Below are 11,148 nucleotides of genomic sequence, written 5' to 3'. Positions count from 1 at the left end.
TTTAAACTTAGTTGTGGCAATTTATCAACTTAGTAAGATCCTTTTTTCTTTTTCTCGGAATCGGGGATTGAACTCAAGCGCTTGTGCTTGTCAGACAAGCACTTATTCTACTAAGCCATCTCCCCGGTCCAAGATCCCGTCTTAAAATTAAACAACAAAAAAACACGGGGTGTAGCTCAGTGCAAAGGCTCTGAGTTCAATCTCCAGTACCATAAAATAAATATGAACAGGGGCCAGGGAGATAGCTCAGTAGAATAAGGGCCTGCTTGGCAGGCACAGGGTCCTGAGCTCAACCCCCAGTACCGCAAAATAAATAAATATTAACAAATAATCTAAACTTCATCTACATTCAACAAGGTCTTATGCAACTCTCATAACTGAATTCCTTGCTTTCCACATTTGGAGACAAGGCACTGTGTGTTCTCAGGCCTCTTCCCTGTCCTGACTTCCCTGTCTCAGGCAGTGGAGTCTTCAGCAGGAAGGCTATACACCTCCTAGTTGGGGAGCCAGAGGTCGTGTCCTCTACAATGGGAGATGGAAGGAAAGCTATGGGGGAGTCGGCCCAAGAAACTGGCACATGTAGGCATAGGCCTCGCTGGGCACAGCACAGTAGAGTGTGGCTGGTTCTGGGGAATGGAGTACAGGGGTAGCAGAGCTGACAAGCAGTGTAGGGGGGCGAGGGGGTGTGGCTGGCAAGCTGAATCAGCAGGGAGAGTTCAGCAGGACACTGGGATAGCTTGTGGGGGCACCTCTGATGTGCATTCTGCCTTTTAGGGTAAAGAGGTAGAGCACAGGCAGGGAACTGGATTAGGGGTGCAGCTCAGTGGGAAGAGCTCTTCCCTGGCCGTGGCTTGAACAAAAATAAAGAGAAATACTATAAATGAGGAAAAGGAGTGACAGCAATGCCCTTGCCACGAACTGCTAAGTCTTGCTGAGCCAGGTGGCTCTGTTCAGCAGGCCGGTGTCCCATCACCCCACTGGGCAGTGTGGAGCCATGCACAAACCTCCCATGAGAGCCGTCCACCTGCCCCCTCCCCAAGAAGGCGGATGGATTGGTGGTCCAGTTCTTTATTTAGAAACCTGATTGTTGAAGAACACGGCGGATGCTTCTGCACCCCCTTTGAGCTGGGACTGCATTGGAAGAGCTATGCAAAGGTCTCCCAGTTCCTCAGCAGCAGAGGTGAGGACTCCTCAGCTCAGGAGCACAGTGGGGATGGGACGGGAGGACATCCCAAGCTGATTCCAAAGAGGGTAAAGCAACTCCAGACAGCGACAGGGCAGGGCGGGCACTCTGCTTCTTTGGGCCTACTTTACTACCCCACTTTCCTTACCCTGCTCACACACAGGGTCTTAACGAGTCTCTAGGTAGGAAGAAGAAAGAGCCAACATGTCAGGGGACACCAACAAGGAAAGCCGAGGAGAAAATGAAGGGCACATGGGACAGCCTGAGAGAGCAGAAGCCACAGCCCAGGGGAGGCCTTGGGTGGCTCTTATCGGGTTTTGCAGCACTGGCCCCAGGGCCTTCTACTCCCTGGAGGTGCCCACAACTCTGCTGTTCTCTGATGTTTTCCCTTTAAGGACCAGGAGAGAGGTGAGGAAGCAAGGCTAGTCAGAACACGTTGCTGTGGTGTCTCAAAAGTCAAACTCGTCCAGGTCTCCCGCGCCCTCACCATCTCTGGAGCCCCACACTCGGCGGTAATTGCTCTCCAGGTCTTTCTGCCGCTGTCGCTCTTTGTGGGCCTCTTCAGCTCCCTGCACCTGGAAGGAAGGGCAGCCAGAGTTGCTGATGGAGAGTAAGGGAAGTGCCAGGTGCTTCCAGACCAGGGAGCTCTGAGACTGGCAGTCAGGGAGGCTAGGCGGAATGATCCAGCCTCCCAGGAGCTGCCAGAGTACGGGACCTCCCTGGGACAGGACACTGAAGCTCAGTATGCAGCAAAGCTTGGCAGAGACCCTGTGACTCTGGGACACAGCAGGCCTGGCCTAGGAAGGATGGAGGGTCAGGGTCTGAGGTAGGGTACCTCACCAAGATATTGAAGAAAATCTCCTTGAGGCTTTTTGTGTCCTCATCGGTCAGCCAACGTCCATCCTCCTCGGCACCCTCAGCCCCAGGTCGGATGATTTTGATTTCAATCTTCCCTAGAAAGCAGCAGTGTGGACAGTGAGGAAGGGAGCCTGGGAGTCGTGAGTGGGCCCCCTGCCCCCCTGGGGCCCCAGCTGAGATTTCCAGTCCACCGTGACCCAGCCCTCCACATCAGTGGCAAGCCCTTCCAACAGCTCTTAGCCAGCGCCCTCCAGGGCCCACCTTCGGCCGTGAGTCCCTCCCTCTCCAGCAGTTCTTTCACCAGCCCCTCGATTTGTTTCAGCTGTGGGTTTTCCCGTTTCATCTCGAGGACAGTCAGATCCTGATTGGGGCCTGCATGACGGAGCTTGGTGACCCGGACCCGGACTCTGTGCTCAGGATCCTCCTCTTAGAGGGGGAGACACAGGGAGACAAAGCAGAGCCATGACTCCAGAGTTAAGGGCGGTGGTGGTCACCTCTCCCAAGCCATCAGCGTGCTTTTGCTCTGCATGGCTATTCCATCTCAGCACATATGTGAACTGGGGCTCAAGAAAAAAAAAAGCACCTCTGCCACTAACTTTAGCCTTTTACTGTAGCCCACTCAGTAAGTCTCCTCATCAGAAGGAAGTGACTTTTCTGAGAGCAAGAACTAGACTACCTGCACCAGCAAAGAAGCTTTATGGTGTAACTTGGAAAACTGGTTTGGTCCTCCATATGCTGTGACTTTATAGAGACCTTTCAATGTTCTGTTTGAAATATCTGGTCTCCACATCTACAGCCACCTGTGGAATGGACACAAAGGCATGCAAGAAGAAGAGTGACTTCGAGTGTGTGCAGGCTGGTGGCTCCAGTGTGGCTGGCTACCTGACAGCTGGGTCCTTTCCCAGGGCAGAGTCCCAGCTGCTGATGGCTGCATGTGTCCCAGATGGGTGAGCACCAGTGCTTAGGCTCATCACCATTCAGTCCATATCTACATGCCAGGCAAGTGCTAAGCACTGGGGCACAGGAAAAACCAACCATCACAACAGATACACTCGAAAAGCAGCTTTGCCAAAGGACAACCAGGAGTGACCAACACAGGAAGGTCAGTGGTGGAAAGAAGCTCCTTTAGGAGGCGGGAAGAGAAGTGCACTCTGGGAGGAGAGAAGATGTAGTGCCCTCTGGGAAGAGTACCAGCAGAGGGACAGAGAAACCGACCTGACTACTCCTTCTTGTCCCCCTGTCCTCACCTGTAGAGTGGGGTGATGGGAGAGGCTTTCTAGGGACAACCTTCCTTTTCTTATACTTCTTCACCAGCTCAGGACTCTGTTTTTCCTCCAGTTTTTTCATGAGTTTGTTGACAGTGGAGGTCAGAGCCAGTATTGCCCGCTCACGTTCTGATTCTTTCTTCAGCACATCAGAGTTCAGCTCCTTCTCTGTCTGGAATGCCCGAGTCGGGGTGGAGTCAAGGGGAGGGCAGTTGAGGCCCATGAGTTACACCCCATAGGACAGTCCATGTCTGGGTCTCAGCCCTATCTCCAACCTCCTTTCCTCACTGCCCTTTTCAAATGAAGTAAACCATCACCATGCTCGGGTCCTGAGCTGGGCAGGTGCTGCTGTTGCCCTGACCCTATCCCCAGGAGCAGGCAGCGCCACACTCACCTCCTGGACGATGTTCTCCAGCTCCCGCTCCATGCCAGCCTTCACCTCAGCACGGAGGCGCTCGCGGTCTGATGGAAGCAGCATCCCTTCCAGCTCCTTCTCGAATTCTCCCAGTAATTGCCGTTCATCCGCGTCTTCCTCTGCCTCCTCATCACTGTCCTCCTCTTCCACTGCACTCTGACGCTCAGTGTCACCCTTGGCCTTCACCTCTGGCTCCGGGGGAGAGGCCTCTACAGCCTCCTCTCCAGCCTGCTCCTGGCCTGTGATCGGCTTCCCCTGGCAGGGGTTGGGGAGAAGAAGACAGGCAGGTCTGGGGTTTCCTAACCACACCGTGGAGCACAAACATGGGCAGGGTGTGGAGGCAAGGGACTCAGGAATAGTGCAGAACAGAGCCGGCTTGGAGGGGCTATACCTTTTTTGTCCCGCCTTTCAGCTCCTCTATCAATCGAATCAAGTCTGAAGGACTCCGAATGACTTTGACCTGTACGTTGTTCTGAAAATCTGAGATGAGAGAATAGGCATAGACCTGTTGTGCTTTAAATTCTCTTTTGATTCCTAAGAGGCCACAGACAGACCAAGGAGGGACATGGTCTCTGCCTTCAGCAGCTAGCTGCCTGGTAAGTGAGATGGAGTAGACACTCCAGCCAGACAGCCCTGTCCATGGTGATTGGCTCACTGGGGGAGGAGGTGCTAATAAGAGCTAAGTGTCCACTCTTCTGTGCCTTTCTAAGGTACATTTTGCAAAAAACAAAAGTCCAGGGGCCGGGGAGATGGCTCAGTGGAATAAGTGCTTCCCTGGCAAGCACGAGGGCCTGAGTTCAATCCCCGGTTCCAAAAAAAAAGTCCAGGCCTGGGGAAATGGCTCAGTAGAATACACACTTGCCTGGCAAGTGCAAGGGCCTGAGTTCAATCCCTGGTTCTGCCAAAAAAAAAAAAAGCAAAACTCCAACGTTTAGGACTATGAAAGATTCTCGGGCTAAGGTCTTATCGTCCCTGGAACCTGTTCTACCCCTCTCATATATTCTAAGCATTTGCTGTCTAGCACTAAGTTACCAGCATTCTGTTATAAATTATAGGTACATTTTCATTTAATCTCACAATCCCTTAGGGGTTTATTACTGTTTGTTTTAGAGACATAGTTCAGGCTGGCCTTGCATTTGTTGGTAGCCCAGGCTGACCTTGAGCTCTCAGCCATCCTCCTGCCTCAGCCTGCTGAGCACTGTGATTACAGGCATGGGCCACCACGCCTGACTTTATTACTCCCATTTAATGGGTAAGTGAAGTTGCCCAGGAGTCTGAAGTCAGTAGTGGTGGAGCGGGGGCGCCCCACCACTTCCCTCAAATAGTGTTGCTGTGACAAAGACGACCAACTCAGGTAAAAATCATTTCCCTGGGGCTACATAGCTCAGTGGTGGAGTACCTGCTCACCACGCACAGGCCCCGCGTTCAACCCCCAGTCCAACAAGAAGAGAAGGAATTTCCTGATGGCCTGACTGCCTAACCTCCCTCTGGTGTTTAGCTCTACCAGCCACCCCCACAGCTGCCAGCCCTAAAATACATTTCTGCAGTGAAGGAGACAGGAAGGATCGACTCACCATCTGGAGGGCCTGGAGCTGGATCTGCTGCAGCCTCAAGGTTTAGGTACTGTTCCTGCCGAGGAGAAAGAACAGGCTTGAGTACAAAAGCCTGTATGCCCGCCACACTCTTCAAGCTGTTGCTCTGGGGAGAGCTATGCATCTCTCGCCGGTTACCTCGTCATGACCTCCATGTGAGGGACCCACCAACCCCAAAGCCCCTAACCTCAGTAGCAAAGTGGCCGCCGTGGAACGGGCTCTCACCTCAGCCTCTGGCTCCTCCCCTGCTGGGGCCTGGTCCTCTGGCTCATGAAGCATCTTCCAGAAATCTGATTCTTTACTGTCCTCCTTGGCTGGGCTTACACCTGACACCCACAGGACAGGAGGGAATATGAAAGGAGGGGAGAAAGGAAGGGAGCCCACGGGATGGAGTACATGTCCACCTCTGTTACCAAGGGGTTAGGGCCCATGGTAACCTTTCAGTCCAGCCCGACCAGTCGGTCCAGGTCAGTGAGATTTGAGGAATGGAAGAAGTCAGGCCAGTTCTATGCAATGGGTGAAAACAGGTCCTACCTTCTCTCTTTGGGGGCAATACCCCAGGCCTGGTCTCACTCCACATTTGGGAGTCCAGGTCTTGCAGCTCCTCTGTGATTTTCTCTTCATGTTGTTTTGAGTCTTCATGTTGTTTTGAGTCTGTTGAAAAACAGGGTAAGAGTAGGACGGGGGCACAGACCTACAGCCTGCCTCACCCCATCCCCTTGCTCTTGTCCTCACTCACTCTCTTGCTGCTGAAGATAGGCCTTGTACTCCTCAGGCTGCAGGGAGGGGTGACAGAGAATGGCCTGTGGTGCGGCACTGGGCGAGGGCCGGAGGAGTGGGTGGGAGCACAGCCGGGGCGTGCGGATGGTCAGCACGTAGGAGCAGGACAAGGGCTCATCCACACGGTCAATGTAGTCTCCAGAAATCCCCGCGCTCTCATCACAGAGGAACTGCAGGACAGCAAAGGAGGATATGATGCAATTACCGCCCATACTAGGCTTTCGCTCTTGGAACAGCTACCTTTTATTAAGGACTATGTGTCAGGCACTGTGTGTACTGAGAACATGGCACTCTACATAGATTAGCTCATTTAACTGTTATACAGACCTAGTAAGGGAGGCATCAGTGTCTCAACTTCATGGCTCAAGAAACAGGTTTGATGATGTGAAGGTGTTTGTTCAGGTTGGCCAGTGGTGAAAATGGGAACTGAACCCAAGCAACTGAACAGGAGGTAATCAGCAAATTTTTGTTTCATTTTTTTCTTTATATATACATGGCAATATATACTTACATTTATATGTATACATACACATATTTAAAAATATATCCATATGGTAAAAAACAATTCCACATAATTCTATGGTCCTTCTGTCATCCAGAATAAGAGTAAAGATATTGATTAGTGTTGGCTTTAGATAATGCACCATCATGATTTCCCAAGTAACTACTAAAAGAAAGGGCCAGGCATGCAGCTCAGTGGTAGAGTACTTGCCTAGCATGAGCAGTACCCTGGGTTTGATCCTCTGCACTGCAACAAAAAAAGAAAAAAAGAGACGTTCTACTTCTGGAATGGCAGCAAGAGGAATCACTGACCCACTTCTAGTGAAATGCTATAATTCATGAAAATTTAAAAAACAAAACATCTAGTCATTGGAAATGTTTCTAAGGATTTATAACAAATAACACAATTTATTTTAGTGGATTTTTTTTTTTTTTTTTTGGTACCAGAGATCAAACTCAGGACCTTGTGCTTGCCAGGCATGAACTTACACCTGCTGAGCTATCTTCCTGACCCCTTGTTTTTTATTTATTTATTTTTCTGGCCCCTTGTTATTAACACAGCATCTCAATATGTAGTTCAGGCTGACCTTGAACTCTTGGTGTCTTCCTGCCTCAGCCTCCTAAGTGCTAGGATTACAAATATACATTACCATGTCTATATGCAAATGTTCCTGGCTTAACTGGATATCTGCATGTAAAAGAACGAAGGCGGAGGCCAGGTGTGGTGGCACATGCTTGTAATCCCTGCACTTGGGAGGCTGAGACAGTGGATCACTGTAATTTGAGGCCAGTCATGGCGACGAAGTGAGTTCAAGGCCAGCCTGAATTGTACAGTGAGAGCCTGTATCAAAATGACAAAAAAAAAAAAAAAGAACAAAAGTGGTATAATTCCAGCTCTCTGGAGGTGGAGGCAGGAGGACTGCCACAACCTGGACTACACAGTGACTTTGGGATCAGCCTTACTGGACTACATAGCAAAACTTTATCTCCCCCCACCAAAAAAGAGAAGGTAAGTAGATCTCTACCTTATTATATCGCATACAAAATTAACTCTAATGGGAAAGATCTCAATGTAAAAGAAAGATGAAAACGTAAGTGTGTGACACCTGGCCAGCCAGCATGAGGTCATGAATTCCTGTTTCCAATACCACAAAATAAAAAATATAGAAAACATAAGTGTAAATCTTCGTGGCCTTGAAACGCTCATGAACCACTAGCAGGATTTTAAAATGTGCTATTGGTTTGGAAAAAATCCAGCCTTTCCTCAAAAACTTAAGCAAAGAACTACCGTATGATTAGCCAGTTCTAGCTTTTGGCATATAGTGTACGAAAAGAAATGAAAACATATGTTCACACACAAAAATGTATAAATGTTAAAAGCTATAGAGTAACACTTCACTTAAGGACACTGTCAAACTAGTTAAAATTTAAAAAATAATTACAATATGCTGTTTGGGGGGCTGGTGAGACAGCTCAGGGGTGTACAGCACCTGCTTAGGCAAGCTTAGGCAGGCGCAGGAGACCACATGCTGCGCCAGCCCCGCCTTTAGGGCGGGCTGAGCTGGCAAAACAACAACAATAACAACAACAACAAACCAATATGCTGTTTGGGGAACACATTTAAAACACAAGAAAAAGAAAAACAAGGCAAAATGTAAGAATAGCACAATGTGGCCAGGTGGGAAGGAGGGAAACAGGCCCAGAGGACACAAGAAAGGCAGAGGAAGGGGATGAAACTTATAACAAACAGTAACTCAAGGAAAGCTATTCACTATTCTGATATCACACAAGAGGCTAAAAAACTATGAGAGAACATCACCTCTCTGGTTTTTTTTTTTTTTTTTTTTTTTGGCGAAACCGGGGATTGAACAGCCCTTGCGCTTGCCAAGGAAGTGCTTATTCCACTGAGCCATCTTCCGGGCCCCACCTCTCTGTTAAAAGTTTCAGTTTGTGAGGAAGGTAACTGTAAAACTGTGATTCTTGATCTTATTACTGTCTGTTTCCCTACTTAAAGCAGCGACTTCTGTCCGTCTTGTTCACTGAAATATCCCTAGTAACCACACAGGGCTGGGCAGAGAAGCACTTAATAAAATCTGTGGAATAAATGAGTGGGTACCCCAAAGACACAAAGCACAACAACTGACAGCATGACAAGGAGTAAACTGAAAGACTATTAAGGAATAATACACAAATCCACAATTATAGCAGGAGTGAAATCAATAGGAATAAACAAGATTTGAGCAGCACAAGTTAACAAGTATGACCTAAAGTACACATAGACCACACAAGAGGCAACATTTTGCTACACGTTGCTTTTCAGTACAGGAGCCAGGGAGATAGTTCAGTGGAATAAGCACTTGCCTGGCAAGCGCAAGGACCTGAGTTCAATCCCTGGTTCCGCCAAAAAAAAAAAAAAAAAGTACAAAGAAACATTCACCGAAATTGATGTATATCAGACTATACACTAAATTTACTTTACTTTATTTTTTAGGGTTTTAAAGTCCTTTTTTTATGTATTTAGTACAGGGTCTACAGGGTCTCACTACATAGATTGGACTAGTAGTGATCCTCCTGTTCTCAGCCTCTCAAACTCTGGGATTACAAGTGCACACCACTATACCCAGTCTCACAGTCTAGTTGCTGTCTCAGCTCGTCCCAGGTGCAGGGCCAGCACGGCAAGCTGGGGATCAAACCCCCTCTGCCTAAGCAGGCCCTTTGGTCCACTGAGCTAACTGGCTGGCACAGGGTTTTTTTTTTTTTATTTTTTTTTTTTGGCACAGGGTTTTAAAGTTTTATTAGTACATGTTTACATATACATATATGTTTACATACACACAATTATTACACTCATTGCAGGGAATTGGTATATGTTCATTATATATTTCGATTCTTCCCTTTTCCTCATACAACAAACTTAAAAGGACTCAGGCTAAGTGGTACAATTTCTCTGACTACAATATAATTAAACAAGAAATCAAAATATAGTCATGCAACTTCTAAAAACCTCATAGTTCAGAGTGGAAATAGAGCTGAGCATATAGCTTAGTCAGCACGGACCTAAAGTAAGCTCTTGTGTCAAACTTCAGCACTGTATACACACACACACACACACACACACACACACACACACACACACACACAGAAAGCAAATAAAAGATATTGTCATCTGATCAGCTATCTTTCCACCTAGATCTATCTATCAATTTACTAAAATCCATAGGAAAGGAAGATTGAAAAATGCTGGCTACGGTGGTGCACACCCGTAATCCCAGCACTGGGGAGGCTGAGACAGGAGGATACCTGTGAGTTCAAGGCCAGCCTGGACTACATAGGCCCTGTCTCAAAAAAAAAAAAAAAAAGACCAAGAAGTACACTATAAAAAGCATCAGCAAAATCAGACTATGTAAAACTACAGGTTTTTTTTTTAACATTTTTTTCAAAATAAATGATGGAAATAAATGATGGGACTATCCATGATTACAGATTTAAGAGCCATGACAACCAAATGTATCACATAGATCTTAGTTGGATTTGGTCAAAGATAATCATTCATATATATGCAATATCAAAGAGAATTAAAACTATTGAAAAAAAAAAAGAAACACTGAATATCTCATGATGATGAGAAATGTATGTGTGGCAGGAGGGATTGAACTCAGAGCCTTCGCACTAAGCTACCTCCCCAGACCTTTTCTATTTTTAACCTTTTAAGTCCCCAATTTCCCTAGACTGAGTTTGCATTTCTGACCCTTCTGCCCCAGCCTCCCAGGGTGCTGGTGTATCACATGTGTGCACCACCATGCCTGGTTTAATTTTATTTCTTTTCACTAGGAGCCAAAATAAATTCTTTTTTATTTATTTTTTGCTGTATTAAAAATTGAACTCAAGACCTTGTGCTTGCCAGTCAGGCGCTTATGCCACTGAGCTGTATCCCTGGTCCCCTAAATGTTCCTTTAAAAAAATAAAATAAAATAAAACTGTCATTTTTTGAGAGAGATATGGCACATGGTTACATTTTACAAAGAGCTCTTAGAGATAAATACATAAATATTTATAGGTGAAATAAACTGATGTCTGTGAAGTAATTGGCGGGAGGCAGACAAGAAGACAGATGAAACCGCCTGGCTGTGTTTGCTGAATCTAGGTGACAATCTGGGGGCTACTATACAATTATCTCTGGTTGTACATGTTTTGTTTTTATTTTCTTCGAGACAGGGTCTCACACTGTGGCATAGGCTGGTCTTGCATTCACTATGTCCCCCAGGCTGCCCTTGAACCTACAATCCTTCTGCCTCAGCCTCCTAAGCACTGGGATTACTGGTGTGTGCCACCATACCTAGTTTTTATCTTTTGAAGAAAGGGGCATAAGTTGCCCAGGGTGGACTCAAATGATCCTCTTGCCTCAGCCTGCTAAGCAGCTGGGACTGCAGCTGTGGGCTGCATGCCAGGTTGGAACCCTTCCCTTTTTCCTTCAGTGCCGGGGGTCAAATCCATGTCACACAGGTAAACAAAAATTCTACTGCTAAGTTAGATCCTCCCCTTGGCTTGATTATA

General features: G+C 47.4%; 1 protein-coding gene across 4 annotated transcripts in view; it reads right to left on the bottom strand.

Annotated features, from left to right (window-relative positions):
* Positions 1-1,052: 1,052 nt before the first annotated feature.
* Positions 1,053-11,148, bottom strand: part of Os9 (OS9, endoplasmic reticulum lectin) — a 25,246-nt gene continuing 15,150 nt past the window's right edge. The window contains exons 6-15 of one of the 4 annotated variants that reach the window (XM_023707277.1): positions 6,053-6,263; positions 5,848-5,949; positions 5,539-5,639; positions 5,296-5,353; positions 4,113-4,201; positions 3,701-3,976; positions 3,289-3,478; positions 2,303-2,467; positions 2,024-2,136; positions 1,053-1,758 (exon numbers count right to left, since the gene is read on the bottom strand). In XM_023707277.1, the coding sequence (XP_023563045.1) occupies positions 1,633-1,758; positions 2,024-2,136; positions 2,303-2,467; positions 3,289-3,478; positions 3,701-3,976; positions 4,113-4,201; positions 5,296-5,353; positions 5,539-5,639; positions 5,848-5,949; positions 6,053-6,263 (1,431 nt within the window). In that variant the 3' untranslated portion in view covers positions 1,053-1,632. The remainder of the gene's footprint in view (positions 1,759-2,023; positions 2,137-2,302; positions 2,468-3,288; positions 3,479-3,700; positions 3,977-4,112; positions 4,202-5,295; positions 5,354-5,538; positions 5,640-5,847; positions 5,950-6,052; positions 6,264-11,148) is intronic. The other 3 variants (XM_004647023.2, XM_023707278.1, XM_004647025.2) reach the window with 3 other exon arrangements.

Source organism: Octodon degus, unplaced genomic scaffold (assembly GCF_000260255.1).
Source record: "Octodon degus isolate 3935 unplaced genomic scaffold, OctDeg1.0 scaffold00286, whole genome shotgun sequence".
NCBI lineage: Eukaryota > Metazoa > Chordata > Mammalia > Rodentia > Octodontidae > Octodon > Octodon degus.
This window is presented reverse-complemented; position numbering and strand designations above follow the sequence as displayed.